The following is an 18,530-nucleotide window of genomic DNA, read 5'->3' as shown; positions in this document are numbered from 1 at the left end:
CATTTATTGAGACCTGTTTTGCATGCCCAACATTGTATTTTTATTACAACAGATAACTTCAGTTTATTTGGGACACTAAGATCAGATGTGTCACCGCATGTCCCATGGTTAGGCATTTAGTCGTTTCTGTTCCGTTTTGTCTTTTTAGGGCCACACCCAAGGCATATAGAGGTTCCCAGGCTAGGGGTCCAGTTGGAGCTGAAGCCACTGGCCTACACCACAGTCACAGCAACTCAGGATCCAAGCCACGTCTGCAACCTACACCACAGATCACGGCAACACCAGATCCTTAACCCACTGAGCAAGGCCAGGGACTGAACCCGCATCCTTATGGATGCCAGTTGGGTTTGTTAACTGCTGAGCCACAATGGGAACTCCGGCATTTAGTTTTGATTATGGCTAGCATCAAGCCAGGGGTGCTTTCTCAAAAGGAGACTACTTATTTGTCATTTAATTGAATTCAACTTCAGCTTACAACCTGGCCCATATTGGTCACGAGCCTAAGATCATCCCTATTACAAGAGCATTTAAAGCCACAGGACTCAATTTGGCCACCCAACAAGAGAGTGAAAACGATGGTCCAGGATCAAACAAAAAAGCACCCAAATACTTAGGGATCACTTAGAGGAGCTCCAATAAAGTGACAAAGTTAACAAAGAAGGAAATAACATAAGCCTGGGGTGTGTTTAAAGTAGTGGTCTGGTAAATGTTTAATAACCAGCTCTCCAGGAAAAAGAGAGCTGATTTAAAGCATTTACTGATTTCCATGGTGTAAATACTGTTACTGTGGCCAATTTCAAGCTACAACGTGGCATCACTGAACTTGAAGTTGAGAGCACAGGTACCAAAATCAGCTCTTGTAAGCCAAATGAGCCAGCTCCAGTACACCAGTGAGAGGGCAGTGTTTTAAGAAGAGTGTGGTTTGTTGGACTGAAGGCTGTTGATGGGTCAAATAAGATGAACCCTCTGGATTTGCAAGAGGTAAGTCATGGATGACCTCAATAATGGGAGAGTCAGTAAAGCTGTAAGGACAGAAGTCAGATTGGAATGGTTTGAGGAGTGAATGGGACCCGAGCAAGGGCTGGCAGCGAGTGGAGACATTTGGCTGTGAAGGAGACCAGAGAAAAAGAGCAGTGGCTGGAAAGAGATGTGAAAAGAAGTTTTAGGATGGAACAGACCAAAGTAGGCATGCACGCTGATGGCAGTGACACAGTAGAAAGTGTTGAAGAGGCAGGAAGCAGGACAGCCCAAAGAGCGAAGTCCTTCAGGGAAGAGAATACTGTTGATGAATTCATTGTTGATAGGAAGAGAGCCACTTTTTTTCATTTTCATGAGCAGAGACAAGGAAGAGGAGAGCAAGGCGGTGTGCAGATGTAATCCCCTCTGAAGGCTCTCTCTTTTCAGTAAAGGTTTATGCAGTTATTAGTTGGCGATAGCATGAAGGGTTTGAGGAGAGGCATATAATAATCTCCTGAAAGCAAACTTAACAAGGAAACACTAAAAATACTGGATAGAGAAATTTGTTGAAATCCCTAAGGTGAAGATGCCTCTCTCACAGTCTCTTCATTGCCATATGTTTACATAACTAAGCCTTTGCCATCATTTCATTGGAGTGATGGGAGGAGGAAAGGATAAGAACACATGGTCATTCCCATATCTTTGACTCAAAGTCTATTTACCTCTTAAAAATATTTCCTGCTTCTTCTCTGCTTATTGGTTTGTTAAGAGCTATTAGGCTCTTCCTAAGTCAGTTTTGTGAAATTTGTATATATATCTTCTGTAGAACTTCTAATGCATTTTCACTGGGTTCCATATAATATTTTCTCGTAATTAATTTGGTTCTTCCTCACATCTGATTATATCCTTTTTTTTTTTTTTTTTTTCCCAGTGTTGCATTAGCAGCATATGGAGGTTCCCAGGCTAGGGGGCCCAGCAATGCTGGATCTTTAACCCACTGGGCCAGGCCAGGGATTGAACCCACATCCTCATGGATACTAGTTGGGCTTATTACTGTTGAACCACAAAGGGAACTCCACATGTTTGGTTATATCTAAAACTGGGGAGAGGTGTGTTTGTGTGTTTTGCATTCTTCCTGATTAAGCCTGGGTTTTTCTTTCTAATTCCTATGTTTTGATTTTCATTTTATGATTTTCTAATTTATTTATTTATTTATTTATTTATTTATTTATTTATTTATCTTTTTGCCATTTCTTGGGCCGCTCTCGCGGCATATGCAGGTTCCCAGGCTAGGGAGCTGTAGCCACCCGCCTACGCCAGAGCCACAGCAACTCAGAATCTGAGCCATGTCTGCAACCTACACCACAGCTCACAGCAACGCTGGATCCTTAACCCACTGAGCAAGGCCAGGGATCAAACCCGCAACCTCATGGTTCTTAGTCAGATTCGTTAACCACTGCGCCACAAAGGGAACTCCTGATTTTCTAATTTAGTAACTATCATTGTATCTTTGAATATTTCTACTTTGCATTCTTGGAATTGCTTTGCTGGTTGTTTTTCTTTCACCATTTCTGACGCTGAATACTTTCTAACTTTTGGCATTATAAAATTATACAGCATTTTCTGAATACCTCTTTACCTATGTACCATTTATTTTTACATGGAAATAACATTTTTTATTAATTTCTGGAGTTTTTAGATACTATATCTTATTTCTTCTTTGATACAGAGATTTAGATGACTGTTCATTAATTCCCAAGTAGTTAATTTTTTTTTTTTTTAACTAGGAAGGCCGCTCAACTTTTGAATTTGGTTTGTCATTTAATTTCTTCTCTGGTTGGAGAACATGCCCCTATATAAAATCTCTATTTTGAAGAATTTGTTCAGGTTTTGGGGGGGAGTTTTTGCAGCCAGGTTAATGATTGATACTTGTAATTTTTTCACAGATGACACAGGTGATTAAATAATCCGGAGAGAACAAAACTCTAGCAATCAATCTACCTATATATTTGAGCTCACTGATTATTAAAATCCTATATAACCTTACATATTATTTGACTACTTCATCTGTCTGAATAAGACAGAGAAGCACATTCAAATAATGTGAACAACAATGTGTTCATTGGAAGTCTGTGGTAAATTTAAAGGACAATCAAGAAAGTTAACTAGTCAGGGACAAATCCGGAGAAGGCCACAGTTTGGCTCAACTATGGCTAGAGTTTTGCTGGATGTGCATCACAAAGGAAGAGCAGAGAAGGGAGGTGACATTGTTGCCGGGAAGTGACTGTAATCTTGCCTCTGTGAAATCCAGCCCGGATAAGGAGGGAACCAAAGGCAGGAGGAAGAGGATGGGCAGTGAAAAGTGACAGGTCCGTTGGACTGGAGGTAGAGTAATAAGAAGGATGGAGGTGAAGCCTTTACTGGGGAAGACTCTTGGTCACTCCAGAGTAACTTGGAGTAGGTCCAATGTGCAGTCATTATCACAGGAGGGTGAGGTGGACGGAGGAAGTTAGAGAACTAACTCCAAGGAGATGTTGCATTGGAATATTGAAGCCCCTAAGAATGAATGAGTGAATGTTCATAAAACAATTCTGCTAAGAAATGCACCAAAAAATTAAGAAGAGGATAAGTGATTCTTAGTTCTTCTTTGCATTGTTCCGCATTTTGTAAATTTCTTTTTTTTTCTTTTCTTTTTTTAGTCTTTCTCTTTTTTTGTTAGGGCTGTACCCGTGGCATAGGGAAGTTTCCAGGCTAGGGGTCCAATCAGAAGCTGCCGGCCTATGCCACAGCCACAGCTACTCAGGATCCAAGCCTCATCTGTGACCTACACCACAGCTCACAGCAACGCAGGGTCCTTAATCCACTGAGCAAGGCCAGGGATTGAAACTGCATCCTCATGGATGCCAGTCAGGTTTGTTAACTTCTGAGCCACGACGGGAACTCAGTGCATTTTGTAAATTTCTAAAAATGTACAGGTAGTATTAGGAGCTTGAGTCACTGAGGAGGCACAGGTTTAATTCCCGGCCTGGCACAGTGGGTTAAAGTTCCAGCGTTATTGCATCTGTGGCACAGGTTGCAGCTACAGCTTGGATTCAACCTCTGGCCCGGGAGTCTTCCATATGGCTTGGATGCAGCCAAAACAAACAAACAAAACCCCCAAAACTCAAAGCTTGGGAATTCCCTGGTAGCCTTGTAGTTAAGGACCTGGTGGTGTTGTTGCTGTGGCGGGGATCCCTGCTGTGGCGAAGGGTTCAGTCTCTGGCCCAGGAACTTCCTCATGCTGTGGGCATGGCCAAAAAAACAACCAAAAAATTCAAAGCTTGATTTGATGCTTCCCTCTGTAATCATACTGTATTTATTGTACAATCTTGCCACCCTCCAGTAAAATGAAACAACACAGCAAAGGGAAATGTTAATTCTTCTTTTATACCCATAACTTATAACTCTGTTGTCTTTAATAATGTATCTACTTTTTCTCCCCTATGAATGAAAGATTATAATGTATAAATGATAGTGAGCTAACAGAGATAACTGAGTTCTCTCAGAAAGGATGCATTGCTATTTTTGATTTTGCATTGGTTCTATAGTTCTTAGATGTACTTATAAAGTGTCCATTGTGAATGTAAATATATAGATACTATGATTATGAATTATACTCTTTTACATAGTAAACACTGGAAGATACAAAATACTAAAGATTAAATGATTTCAGTTGCTCCTCATTTTACATGAAATATTCAAAGAAAAGTGTACTAATGATGACACTTGGAGTTATTAATTATCATTATCTTGAAGGAAAATGTTCTGCTCAAACTCAAAAATCTTTCCACATTTACTAATGACAAAAATATTTTAATTGCCATTATCACATAGGAAAAAATGAAGCAAATTGAAATTTGTATCAGTTTATGTCTGTGGTTTCTTGAATTATAATATCATTGATTTCTTCATAATATTAACTGAAATTAGTAATTTTTACTTTATTAATTTATTTATTTTAGGGCCACACCTGTGGTATATGGAGGGTCCCCGGCTAGGGGTGGAATTGGAGCCACAGCCATAGCAACACAAGATCCGAGCCACATTTTCAACTTACATTGAAGCTCATGGTAATTCCAGATCCTTAACCCACTGACCAGGGCCAGGGGTTGAACCTGTGTCCTCATGGATGCTAGTTGGGTTTATTACCCGCTGAGCCTCAACAGGAATTCCAGTAATTATTATTATTATTATTATTTTTACTCATTTTATAACCTGTTTCCAGCACCTGCCCAAAGATCTAGAAGAAGAAAGAACACATCTGCCTTTTCATATTGTATTCCTATTGCCTAGCACAATGTCCAGGCCATAGCAGATGCTCAATAAATTTTGTTGAATGAATGGATGACACTAGAAATACCTGGTCTAAGTAGCAGATGTATTTTAAAGTTACTGAATAAGCTCAGTATTTCCATGCAAGGAAATAAAACATTTGTTTACTTTTAGGTTACTCTAAAATTGGATGAAGAGAAATGTCACTTTCTTTTTGTTGAAGAAACTGTCATTTCAGAAAATGAAGGAATAACCATTACAGCTGAATTTTCAATACATTAATAAAAACTGAGTGGCTCTCCACTGGGAATACTAATATGTCAAAAAACAATTTTTTTAACTTTTGAAAGTCTGAAACTTTCACATCTGGATTCCATTAATAATAATGGTTTGATAGAAAAGACAATCTTACAGAATTAGATACAATGGCTAAATGCAGTCTGAGGCAAAGAATTTAGAAGTTTTCCAACATTTTAAAGAGGACCACTCATAGGCTCTGGATGGAGGCACTTGACTCTTTTACTTTCAATAATTTATACTTGGCAAAGAGCTTTCTTCTCTTTAACCCACTGCTTAAATGCCAGTGAGCATATCTGTATGAATATCTTTTTAAAAAACTAAAAAAGGAAGATGGAGTTCTCTTGTGGCTCAGTGGCTTAAGGATCTGGTGTTGTCACTGCTGTGGCTTTGGTCACTGCTATGGTGTGAGTTCAATCCCTGGCCCAGGAACTTCTGCATGCTGTGGGCATGGCCAAAAAAAAAAGGAAGAAAGAAAAAGTTCCTCTCTGAACAAAAGCTACAGCCGAAGAATTATTAAGCTGGATAAAATTCCCATTACTACAAAATTAAAATAACTCTTGTTGATTTTGTTAGAACTTTTCCTGGCATTCTTAGTTTCTAATTAATGGACATGAACTACTTTAAGCAAATGCATGCACAAACAAACCATCATCAACAACAGAACCAAAAGAGACATTTATTCTAAGGATTCTGGGGGTATCTAAGGGAATCCACAGATAGGAACACAGTCCTGCTTTAAGGAGGGTTGGAAATAGGAGCTCCGTAGTGGCTCAGCGGTAACAGTAACAAACACAACTGGTATCCATGAGGATGCAGGTGCGATTCCTGGCTTTGCTCAGTGGGGTAAGGATACGGTGTTGCCCTGGGCTATGGTATAGGTCAAAGACAGCTCAGATCCTGTGTGGCTGTGGTGTAGGCCTGCAGCTTCCGCAGCTCTGATCCAACCCCTAGCCTGGGAACTTCCAGAGGTCATGGTACCCCCCCCCACCCCCCAAAAAGAGTTGAGAATAGGAACCTGGAAGGGCACAAGAATCCCATTTGCTATTCTATTTGTCCTCTTCTCCTTTCTGGCACATCTGCTTTAACCTTCTCTGCTCCTACACAGACCAGCTTTCTCAGCTCCTGCATTGACATGGTCATTTACAGCTTTCCTATAGCGCCTGAGGCCACTGCCATTCTGGCCACAAGCAGGGGACTCACTGTCTGAGTGCAAAATTTTGGGAGAACCTGATTGGCCTACCTTGGATCAGGTGCCTATCCTTTGCCTGGTCAGTGCACTGTAGCCAGGCTTCCAGCCTTCCGTGGGTGGGGGTGCCTTTCTCCCCCAGGAGGCAGTTCCCAGAGGCAGGGGCGGAGGTATCTATTACTACTTTAAGAACCAACCTACCCAGTAATTTATAACAAATGTCTTTTGATCTTGTTTTGAGAATAAAGGGAGGGTAGCTACAAAAAACATTGACATAGGGTAAAACATTTATCACTAATAAAATACACACATAATTTCTAGTACCATTCAGTCAACAGATATTTATTGCCTACTGTGTGCCAGGCGCCGTGGTAGGTATGGTGAGGACATAGCAGTGAACAAAACACAACATCTCTTCCCTCATGAAGCTTACGTTTTCCTTAAAGTGACAAAGACTAATGAAATTTAATAATTAAATGATTTCTCCAGCTTTTTTTTTTTTTCATAATAGAATGACAAAGTTATAGTTTTAGAACGAAAAGAAAAATTTTTAGCTCAGGGATTCCTAGACTGTTAGATCTTGCCTGCCAAGTAAAATTTTTAGATATAATAAAAAATTGGGGAGTTCCCGTTGTGGCGCAGTGGTTGGCGAATCCGACTAGGAACCATGAGGTTGTGGGTTCGATCCCTGGCCTTGCTCAGTGGGTTAACGGTCCGGCGTTGCCATGAGCTGTGGTGTGGGTTGCAGACGTGGCTCGGATCCTGCGTTGCTGTGTCTCTGGCGTGGGCTGGCGGCTACAGCTACGATTGAACCCCTGACCTGGGAACCTCCATGTGCCATGGGAGCGGCCCAAAGAAATAGCAAAAAGACAAAAAAAAAAAATTGGGGAGGACCCATAGCTTTCACTGCTTTTTAGTTGGCCAAGTAAGGGTGTCAAAACAAACAAACACACCACCATAGTATATCATTATTTCATATATGGAAAAGGATTTTGGTATTTTAACACTGGAAGAGAAAGACAATCTCAGAATAAAGGACCACTTTTTCCCCAAGAAAGGACCTCTGGCTACTCTACACGAACAGATGTTCTTACTCTTTCCATTTGGCAGCTGACTAGGGAAAGCTTTGTGGTTCATAGACCCCCATTTGGGAAGCATTGTTCTGGACCTACCAGAGTCTATTACTGAGTCAGCAAACGTAACAAACACAGCTAGTTTGCCTATTTTATCTGAATTTATGAGTCAGTTCATTCATGCAAAGTCACAATTTGGTGAACAAAATGAAGCAGAATGATTGCTTGGAAAGATGACTTAAAAAAAAAAAAAAACTGAACTGATGGATTCAAACAAAACGACCAATATAACAGTTCTATGGAAGCAGTCTTTGTCTTCCCAGAACACTAAAAGCATTCCAGCGTTAAATGGTGATCACGTACTATATTCGACAAATCAGTTTCATACTCAAAGCACAGAGCATTTTATAAAATTATTAGTTTCAGATAATACACTGGCTGATAGGCGATTAAAGCCTGAGTTTCAGGAATTTAATTTCTACAAGGTCTATAGCCTCCGGAAGGACCTTTGGCTCTCTTTGGCACCAAGATAACTTTTAAGTGTTTAACTTTGCCCTTCAATTATCTGAAGAGGTAGACTGTCAAAGCTATAAATACATGTTGTCTTTTAATATGTTGCTTTGCTTTAAAAGACCAGTCTTCGCCTCTCTATCCAAATTCAATCACCTCTTTTACAGTGGAAGAGCTTTTTGAAGTTTTAGGCCAAGATATGCACATTTCTGCTCTGGACCTCATCTTTGTTACCCCTGTCCTCATCATGTTACTGCAAATCTGTCTCTTGGCTCTGGAGGTGGTGTCTAGAGGCTGACCAGGCACAATTTAAATCTTTTGTAATGGAAACGGGAGTTCGGTTTCACCAATGGAACACGCCATTCGAATCAGAACTTAAATCAATGCTGAACAGCCAGAATATTAGAACTTGGAGTAATATGAGGAGAATGGAAGCCAGATGTTATTAACTTTGCCTATTAACTGGGAGAAAATGTTACAGAGGCTACTCTAGGCCTAGACCATCCTTCCAGTTTCCAAAAGTGAGTCATGGGTGGGCAAATCTCAAACCCAATCAGGGAAAACCAGAGAAAAGAGGCAGGTGAGTATGACACAGAAAATCTTGAGTTTGGGATCTTTTGCTTCAAACTTGGAACTTAAATCTCAAGTGACATTTTGACAGGATGATGTAGGTGAATAGGCACTCGGGTAGGAATACAAATTGGCACAGCTGTTAAAAACAGCAACTTAGAATTAGCAAAATTACAACTGCATACCTTGAGATCTAGTTCATGCTACTAGTGATCATTTTTTGAAGCTTTTTGTTGTGGCATTGATAATTATAGCAAGACTGGAAATAAACTTCATGCCTTCCCCCCACCCCTCTCACGCCTACAGCATGTGGAAGTTCCCGGGCCAGGGATGGAACCCCAGCCGCAGCAGTGACAATGCTGGATCCTTAACTGCTAGGCCACCAGGGAACTCCCTTAATACCAATTTTGTAATGCAACTGGCTAAATAAATTATGGTACTGTCAAACAATGGATCACTATGCAGCTGGGTAAAAGAAGAGACACCATTTTACATACAAATATGAACTGATCTTCAATTAGACTAAAATGCACTGTTTGCACACTGTGGGAAAAAGGTAATTCACAAAAATATACATCTTTGCTTCTACATTCATAGACTGTCTCTGCAGGGTCGTGAGAAAGTTTTAACATTGCCTGCAACCTTCAGGGCTTCTAGGGATGGATGATTTGTTTGTTTGTTTCAGTATATGAATGTCCTTTGTTACCTTTTAAATTTTGAGACATGACAACAAATTCGCACTTACACACATGAGTGAAGGAAAAGGCCCTGTGTTTGCTAATACAATTAGTAAGCTTGCGAGTTCAACTTCAAACACCCGGATCCACCGTTGCCAGTTAAGTTTGTTAACCTCTGTGGCACAAGTCTGAAATGTGTCACAACCATCCCCAGTCCTCAAGTCGATTTTTCCTTCCGTTTCTGAAATCAGCAGTGTGTCAGAACTCCTAGCAAACCCGGCATTCTTTGGAAAACACCAAAACACTTTTGCTTTCGTTGTATTAGAGGGAGGGGGGCTAAAAACATCAGGCCAGGTAATATTTGATCATAAATGAAATTCACTGTTTTTGAAAGTTCTCTGTAGCCATTAAGCTGCAGAAATACTAAGTGTTACTCAACAGAGTTAGTAATAATTACCATATAACACCTCAGTTCACCACCCCCTCTGGGCTCCACGCACCCTCACCAAAGGCTTCACCTTCGGGCTCCTCCTCCCGCTCCTCCTCTCGCTCCTCCTCCCGCCCCCTCCCCCTTGTATTTGCCTCTCTCAGCGCTTGGCGGGAGTTTCCTCGCGTGACTAGTCTGCGTTAAGTGCGGAAGACGCACTGCAGCACCTTGGGCTGAGGGACGCCGGGCTTACTCTTTCTTTTCGTCTCTATGATCCTCTTTGTGACCCGTCGGAGAGCACTAGAGTCCCAGAGTTCCCTGCCAACAGTCCTCCAGGCCGACAGAGGGCAGTGCAAAAAGCTGACGTTCTCGCGAGAGGGGCGGTGTTCTCTCCACGTAGTGAGAGCGGAGCGCATGCGGGTTCGGTGGTGCGCGGTAGCTGGAGCAAAGACTGGACCTGGCTGGAGCTCGGGAGAGCGCGCGTGCGCGCTGTCGCGAGCTCGGCGCTGCCGGGGCTGCCTTGTAGGAGCGGGCATACGACCGCGGTGCGGGCCGCAGGCATGTTCCGAAAGGCCCGGCGAGTGAACGTGCGCAAGCGGAATGACTCGGAGGAGGAGGAGCGAGAGCGTGATGAAGAGCAGGAGCCTCCACCGTTGCTGCCGCCGCCGGGCACCGGCGAAGAGCCGGGCCCCGGCGACAGGGCCCCCGGGGGGGAGTCACTGCTGGGCCCGGGGCTGCCGCCGCCACCCTCCGCGCTGGCTCCTGGCCCCGGAACCGAGGCCGGGGGTTGCTTCCCGGGCGGCGCGGAGCCCGGCAACGGGCTGAAGCCGCGCAAGAGGCCGCGCGAGAACAAAGAGGTGCCCCGGGCCAGCCTGCTCAGCTTCCAGGACGAGGACGAAGGTAACTGCCGCGCTTCAGAGCCCCCAGACCCCGACATCCGTTTCCCCGGCCCCGACAGCGGGTCTCCGCATTCCCTTGACGCTCAGCCTCAGCCCCCGGGAAAGGAGTCCTTTCCCGCCGGATCTGCTGTACGTTTTCCCCGCCTCCGGCCTTCTGCTCTGGCAGGGGATGCGTTCCTGCGCCGCCACCAACCTTTTCTTAACTACCGCCTCCTTTTCGTCTTCCCGAACATTTTCTACTCCGAGGGGCCGGATCTCAGATTAGTCATTTAGAGTTTTTCAAGAGAAAATTCCGTGTTCTCTACTCTGCCTCTTCCTGGCAGGTGTGTTTTAGGGAGAACTCGAGTCGTATCCCCTGACTGCTCTTGGCACGTTCTCTGAGCCCTCTGCAGGTCAATGTACCCAGTGCTATATGCACTGTACCCAGTAGTGACCCAGGTCACTGTACCCAGTAGGTAGGTCTCTTGGCCTCCTGGTCCTTGTCAGGCATCCTTGCCCAGGAAGGCAGGGTGTGTAAAGAGGAGTACTAGATCTGGGAACAGAAGCTCGGGTTGAAGAACTGGTTCTGAGTGACCTTGAGCTAGTCCCTGGCGATCGCCGAGCCTCAGTTTACCCATGAAAGTGAATAGGGCTACAAACGTTCAGGCTTCCTCAAATTGACACTTGGACAATGAAGCGAGGCGGTGTGAGGGGCCAGGCTGCAGTGGATTTAGATTTCTGATCCTAAATGAGCCGTAAGTCATTTCACTTGCCAAATTGTTGAGTGTGTAATATAACCCAATTAAGTGTATGTTGTAAAAAACGAAATCAAGAGGTGTAAATCTCACATCTCGATGCAAGAATGCTTTTTTGTTTCTAGTAATAGGCAATTTGTCTTTGGCTTTTGTGTGATTTTCTTTTTTTTTATTTGGAGAGGAGTCCAGCCACTTTTTTGTTTTTGGTGATACAGGAACAATTTGCTAAAGTATTTTTGTTTGACTTTAAAGTTTTCAAATTAAAGATGATGGCCACATCATCAAAACTTGGTTTTGAAAAGTGATTCTTTCTCAGCTTAGTCTTGAAATAACAACATGTCAGTTTGTGATGGATATAGAGTTACTCAGACTTGCCAACTGTGTTAACTAGCACCTTTTGATTTTGGATATTTTGTTTCAGATACCTTAATAATTTGGTAGTTAGGTGCTTTTTCAGTGACTTTTTTTTTTTTCCCCTTGCTGAAATATGATTTAGGGAAGACAATAGGACCTAGGAAAATTGCGTGCAGTATCATGGCTTTTCAAGAAGTCTCAAATTGGCATTATTCCAGACTAATTTATGAAGTTGACTCAGTTTTTGAGAGCCTGTGACACATGTGAAATAACTTCAAATTATGTCATAATTTGAAGTGTATGTGTATATATTTGGAAGAATTTGAAAGTTAGAGTGGAAGATACTGTCTGAAAATGGTTACTACAGACTGCGTCTAATTTTTTTATTTTTTAAGAAAATGAAGAAGTTTTCAAAGTGAAGAAATCAAGTTATAGCAAAAAGATAGTAAAATTGCTTAAGAAAGAATATAAAGAAGATCTTGAGAAATCGAAGATTAAGACCGAGCTCAACTCATTGGCCGACAGTGAGTACCAGACTAATATGGTTCTTTTGAAATGACAAACCCCTTTCTCACAGGGATTAAATGGATTTGGTGTATTATAGTCAATGTGTTCATTTGACTCTGCTCTTGTCAAGGATCCAAATTGAGTAATGATACAGTTCTTTTATTTAGCTCTAACACAGTTGCAAATGCCTTTTTAAAAATCGTAAATGCATTTTTTTTAGAAAGACAGAATCATTGCCACTGGGATGTTTCTGCTGCAAAGACTAAATTCTCTCCCAGTTTTCCTGCTAAGTGTTCAGATTATTGTTGGACAGAGGGAAAGGAGGTTTCCCACTTAAACCTGAGACATGGAATTATTCCCCGTTGAAAGAATACTGTGCAATTTCCCATACTTGTATTTTGTAGAAACAGATGTTCTATTTCTCCAGTGTTACCTACACAGTGGGTTTCATTCTCAGCGAACTTTTTTTTTGGCTGCACCCGCAGCGTGTGAAGTTCCTGGTACAGAGAATGCATCCACACCACAGCTGTACCCAGAGTCACATCAGTGTCAATGCCAGCTCCTTAAGCCACTGCGCCACGAGGGGACTCCTTAGGAAACTGTTAGGAATGCTCTAAGTCTCGTGTTGGTAACGCTCCCAACGACGGGCCTAGCAGATATGTAGATGAAGACTCCTCAGGGTGTGGCACAGGTCTCCTGTCCTTTCACAACCTAAGTTAAAATTTGTAAACAGTTACTTATCCTTAGGAAAGCGGTTCCATCATAATATGCTACGGTGTGACTTATTCTCATGCAGTTGCTCTAGGGAAATCTTCTTATTTTGTGGAATTAAAGATAGAATGATTATCTCCCAGGTGCACCACTATAGGCTTAATGTGAAAAAAGTATGTCATTATATCTCAAATTTATAGTCTAATTTTGGCGACAGTGTCACTTAGATGTATGTAACTGGCATTAGTATTTGGCAGAATGTCTAATGAGTGACTTAACAGCTGCGCTGGTTTTCTTTCAGAGGCAGGTGAAGGAATGCTTCCTAGATACAGTGGAATTTGAAGCGGAATCTTTGATAATTTAAATTCCAGAAGATCAGGGAGGTGTGGGGATATTATCAAAGATGAAAGTGACTCAGGCTGTTTTGGAAAAGAGCAAGTACACCTGACAGGCCAGAGGAGATGATTTGCGGAGGAAGTGGAGGTGTAGGGTGAAAGCTCCGTTGTTGACAGATTGTGAAGGATGTTTAGTGTCGAGTAAGGGGTTTAGAGTTGCGTGTTTAGTGGCTGCCAAGATAGTGACATGATAAATGCCTTTCGAAATCTTAACCTGGTATTAGCATGCAGCATGGGGTGGAGGCCCAAAGCAGTTTAAATGCAAGGGCCCGTTTTGTTCCATTAACAGTGGATTTTAAAACGTCTCAGTTGAGCAAGACTGAGGCTTTTCTTGACACAGTGGGAAACTGGATGAGTTAAAGGTGTTCGCTGTGGCCGTGGGAAAAGAAATGGAGAAAGATTATTTGAGAAGTGTTCTAAGGGAAGGATGAGTAGACCTAGAGTATGCTTTCATTATTGGGTTTCAAGGAAGTAGTCAAATCTGAGCTTTTGTGCCAGGCGACTGAGAGAATAATTATGTATGATATGCAGAAATAGGGAATGTATGTAGGAGGAGGCGTATTTTTAGGGGAACTGATTATTTTGGAATCTAGGAAGCTGGTTCCTTCTTTTCCAACTCTCTTGAGAGCCAGCTGCGTACGATGAAATCGTACAATAAAGGCCAGGAAAGGTGAGCACTGAGAAGGGAGCATCGATTGTTGGGTTTAGAAATTGAAGCGAGGGTGAGGTTTATGAGGCCACCTTCTGTGACCTCTTCTATCTTCTCCGTTCATCTAACTCCTTTCCTACTCAGCAGGTAATTCGATTAATGTCCTCTCCGAAGCCAGAGCCTCTGTGTTATGTACAGGTTGTCATCCCTGAAGCTCTGGAGCTCTTTCAGTTAATCAGCTCACAATCCTGAGCACTTCCTACCCCAGCCCTCCTTAGATAGACAGTGGAGGGGTGCATGAACTTGAAAACCCTTTTTTTTGTGATATTCCTAAAACAGTGAATTCACTTTTAAACTTGAATTTGAGTGGAAATAACCTGCAAATAGTTGGAGATGTGGATCGAAGTGATAATTAAAACCTAAAAAGAAATGGCTTTCATAAGGGGACGGCGTAAAGGAAAAAAATTCCCGAAGACCAAAGACTGCCTGTAGTAATAAGCAGATACATAGAGAAGAGGGTTTCCTGAAGAGCTTAAAAAACCCCATGAAGTCCAAAGGGGAAAAGATAGGAAAGTTTCAGAATGATGATTGTCAGTTGTATGAAATGATACCAGAACGGTCAGGAAAGGGAAGGGCTTGTTGGCAGTGTTGATCTCTTGTTTTCTGGAGGAGGGTGCCTGGCAAAAGAGACTAGTTTATGAGCCCAGCTCTGTGCCTGTTTGGAGGAGGGAACATCGTTGGCTAAATTGCTCAGTGCTACTGTGTGAACCAGCAGTGGCCGCAGCCTTTGGGAGTGTTGCTGTGCCTGGAATGGGAGAAATCAAAGGCTGTTGGCCAGGGCTGAGGCACACAAGTTGGTGAGGAAGTTGGAGGTCCATGCCCTGGGAATTCTGGCAGCGAGAGAAGTGGAGGAGACAGTTGGGGTTGAGTAGAAGCTCTTCTGCTAAAGAGAAGCTGTGGGAGTTCCCGTTGTTGCGCATCAGAAACGAATCCGACTGGTATCCGCAGGGATTCGGGTTTGATCCCTGGCCTCGCTCAGTGGGTCGGGGAATCCTTCATTGCTGTGGCTGTGGTGTAGGCTGGCAGCTGTAGCTCCGATTCAACCCCTAGCCTGGGAACTTCCATGTGCAGTGGGTAGGGCCCTAAAAGAAGCAAAAAAAAAAAAAAAAAAAAAAGGAATGAAGCTGTGTCTCTTTGCAGGCAGACAGAAAAGAGGTGAGGGAGAGCCTGACCACATTTAAAGTAAAGAGAATATTTGTAAGAGCAAGTTTCCTAAAGTAGTAGTCAAAGGAACTGAGGCACCAAGAGGAGCCTAAAGAAGGGTTATTTAGCGTCTCTTTTTATAAACGTGACTGGAAGTGTAAAAAATTCAGCCGTCAACCGTGTTTTGGACTTTGTTCAATAACAGAGCAGGTACATACTTACCAACTTACTGAGATGCTTAATGGCTCCTCCATGGCTCCCTTCCTGATTTATGCTTTTGGTGCCACCAACTCTGGCTTGTCTCTGGGTCCCAGCTCCAGTTTTTTTTTTTTTTTTTTGGCTGCACCAGTGGCATGTGAAGTTCTCAGGCCAGGGATCAAACTCATGCTGCAGCAGTGACAAAACCAGATCCTTAACCCACTGCACCACAAGGGAACTCCACAGATCCACTCTTAAACATTCAGTCATGGCAGCTGGGTGAGGGGTTTGCACAGTGTAAATGTGACTTTTTTGGGTCTCATCCCTTCTGATGATGTGTGTTATGAACTAAGAAGAGATTAAAATGTTCATTACAGAGAGGTTTATATTGTCTGTAATCTTTATTCTTGATAGGAAGCTGCCTTGAATGGGTTTAGAGTTTAACAAAATACTGACATATAAAGTGAGACTGCTTCCAAGAGATTCGTGAGCAGTTACTTGTGAGAGTTTGGAGTAAGAAATAGTTTTGATAAACTAGTAAAATTTTGGTAAGATCAACTAAAGGTAGAGATTGAGCAAGGGCCTCATGCATCCCTGTGTCCCCTGTATTATTTTTACCTCCCGGTTGTGTCTATTGTGATACTTTATTTTCACACATCTGTGGTTTGAGTGTTTTATAAACAATTAAAATAGTTCAGGCTTTAACAAATTGAGCCCATGATTCCAAAAAGTGCCCCTGTAATTTACGGATTTTATTCTAAATCTATTTTACTACTTTTTTCAAAAATGTAGACGAACTACCTTTGGACAAAACAGGTCATGTTAAGGACGCCAGTCAAGAAGATGGAGTTATCATCAGTGAACACGGGGAAGACGAAATGGATATGGAAAGCGAGAAGGAGGAAGAGAAGCCAAAGGCTGGCGGCACCTTTTCAAACGCGTTATCGTCATTGAATGTTCTCCGTCCAGGTGTGTACTAGCCAATTCTCAGAACTGAAGGTGGTCCTCAAGAATGAGGAAAGAGTGGCATTTCTTTTGACATCCCTCTTTGAAGCCAGGTTGTTTGTTTTTCAAAAACAAAGTAAGAGAACTAGAAACTTTTTTTCAGCTTTCCAGATTCCTTCTCAGACAAGCAGTTTTGTTACCAAAGCAAATGCAGGGCTATAAGTAAATGGGTAAATGATCCCAGCTGTGTGGTAGCTGTCATGGGAAAGTCCTCTCTTTTCGTTCAGATTAGGACTTTAACTTTTTTTAGAATTGCTGCAAAAAGTAAAATTACTATTAGTTGTATGTTCAGACTTTTTTTTAAAGACTATTTTTATGGAAATAGTTGGCAGATCTTTTCACTTGCTAATCAGCTTTTGAATAAATGAATGCTGAGTAGCCAAATTTAAATCATGAAGCATTACCATTTCACTTATAAAATCTAAAAATGCTTACTCTGGTTTGGTAAAGTTATAAAAAATGATGTGTATAGATCTGACAGCATTCTAATTGGTACAGTCTTTATGGAAATCTTTTGATCGACAGTATGATTCAGTACGTTTCAGATGTTCTTAACTCTGACACTAATTCCATAGCTGGAAATTTATCCCAAGGAAATATTTTTTGGAAAGAGCAACATTTAGAAAAAATGTCTAGTAGGAGAGGAATGACTTAGTAAGTTAAGATGCATTTACATGATGAGATATTACATAACTATTTAAATAACAGAAAAATAGCAAGCTGTTAATTTTTACTGTGGGTGAAAATGTCAGTTTGATTATGTAGTGGATTATGCTTTATCTATTGAATGATTGTCATAAACCACTAAATGCTATATTTATGTGAAACAACAATATGGAGGAAAAGCTTGTTTTAATATGAAAGAATACTAGGTACAGAATTATATTCAGTATGCTTACAGGTGAACTGAGAAGTATTTGCAAGAGCAATGTACTATAAATTAATAGTTTTTTCTTTTTTAGGGTTGTAAGATTGTGAATACGTTTTTTGTTTTTATTTGTTTTCTAATTTAGTGATACATATGATTTTATTACTTTGGTTTATTTCTCTCAAGTGGGAAAAAAAAAACCCAAAACATTAAAATAAAACTCCTTGGGTGGATTTTCCTCTTCTCCCCTTCCCATACATATTCTTTTTAGTTTCCCTAGTGACTTTTAGTTTCCATTTAAACTAAATTAGAAATAAATTAATTGTATTGCAGGCACAGTTTGGGAAATTGGAAAGGGGGTGGTGCCAGCAAGTAACTTTAGACTGTCACTACGACAGTCTTTTATCTTTCATACACGACACAGTTTATAATTCTTACCGTTTATTTCCAGGAGAAATTCCAGATGCAGCTTTCATACATGCTGCCAGGAAAAAGCGTCAGATGGCCCGGGAATTGGGAGACTTCACCCCCCACGATAATGAGCCTGGGAAAGGCCGCCTTGTTAGAGAAGATGAGAACGATGCCAGCGATGATGAAGATGATGATGAGAAGCGCCGTATAGTTTTTTCTGTGAAAGAAAAGTCACAAAGACAGAAAATTGCTGAGGAAATAGGTAATTTAATAGGACAGTAAGCCCATTGCATTGATATCAAATATTATTTGATCCTTTAGTCAAGTAAAAAGTACCTGTATTTGACTATGTTTAAGGTTAGCGAACTGTTCTTGCTTGAGTACAAGTGTCTTATTGGAGTTTTTTTTAAAGAGCATGATTTTGATAGTTAATAGTTATTGAGCAGTATGAGACCAGTATTGTGCTAAGCATCTCACGGTACATCAAGATCTATAATTGGCTCTCCATTCTTCCCTTTGTTGAATGGATGTCAAGCTCACAGAGGTTAGGAATCCTGTCTGAGGTTTTACTTGTTACATTGATAC

The 18,530-nt window shown here is 41.7% G+C and overlaps 1 protein-coding gene across 2 annotated transcripts in view; it reads left to right on the top strand.

Annotated features, from left to right (window-relative positions):
- Window positions 1-10,435: 10,435 nt before the first annotated feature.
- The window catches only part of PAXBP1 (PAX3 and PAX7 binding protein 1), a 33,384-nt gene continuing 25,289 nt past the window's right edge, over window positions 10,436-18,530 (top strand). The window contains exons 1-4 of one of the 2 annotated variants that reach the window (XM_047795591.1): window positions 10,436-10,911; window positions 12,394-12,522; window positions 16,454-16,630; window positions 17,986-18,207. In XM_047795591.1, coding sequence (XP_047651547.1) covers window positions 10,572-10,911; window positions 12,394-12,522; window positions 16,454-16,630; window positions 17,986-18,207 — 868 coding nt within the window. In that variant the 5' untranslated portion in view covers window positions 10,436-10,571. The remainder of the gene's footprint in view (window positions 10,912-12,393; window positions 12,523-16,453; window positions 16,631-17,985; window positions 18,208-18,530) is intronic. The other variant, XM_047795581.1, reaches the window with a different exon arrangement.

The sequence above is a fragment of the Phacochoerus africanus genome, chromosome 1 (assembly GCF_016906955.1).
Source record: "Phacochoerus africanus isolate WHEZ1 chromosome 1, ROS_Pafr_v1, whole genome shotgun sequence".
Taxonomy (NCBI): Eukaryota; Metazoa; Chordata; class Mammalia; order Artiodactyla; family Suidae; genus Phacochoerus; species Phacochoerus africanus.
Note: the sequence above shows the minus strand (reverse complement) of the source record. Positions and strands in the feature narration are given on the sequence as shown.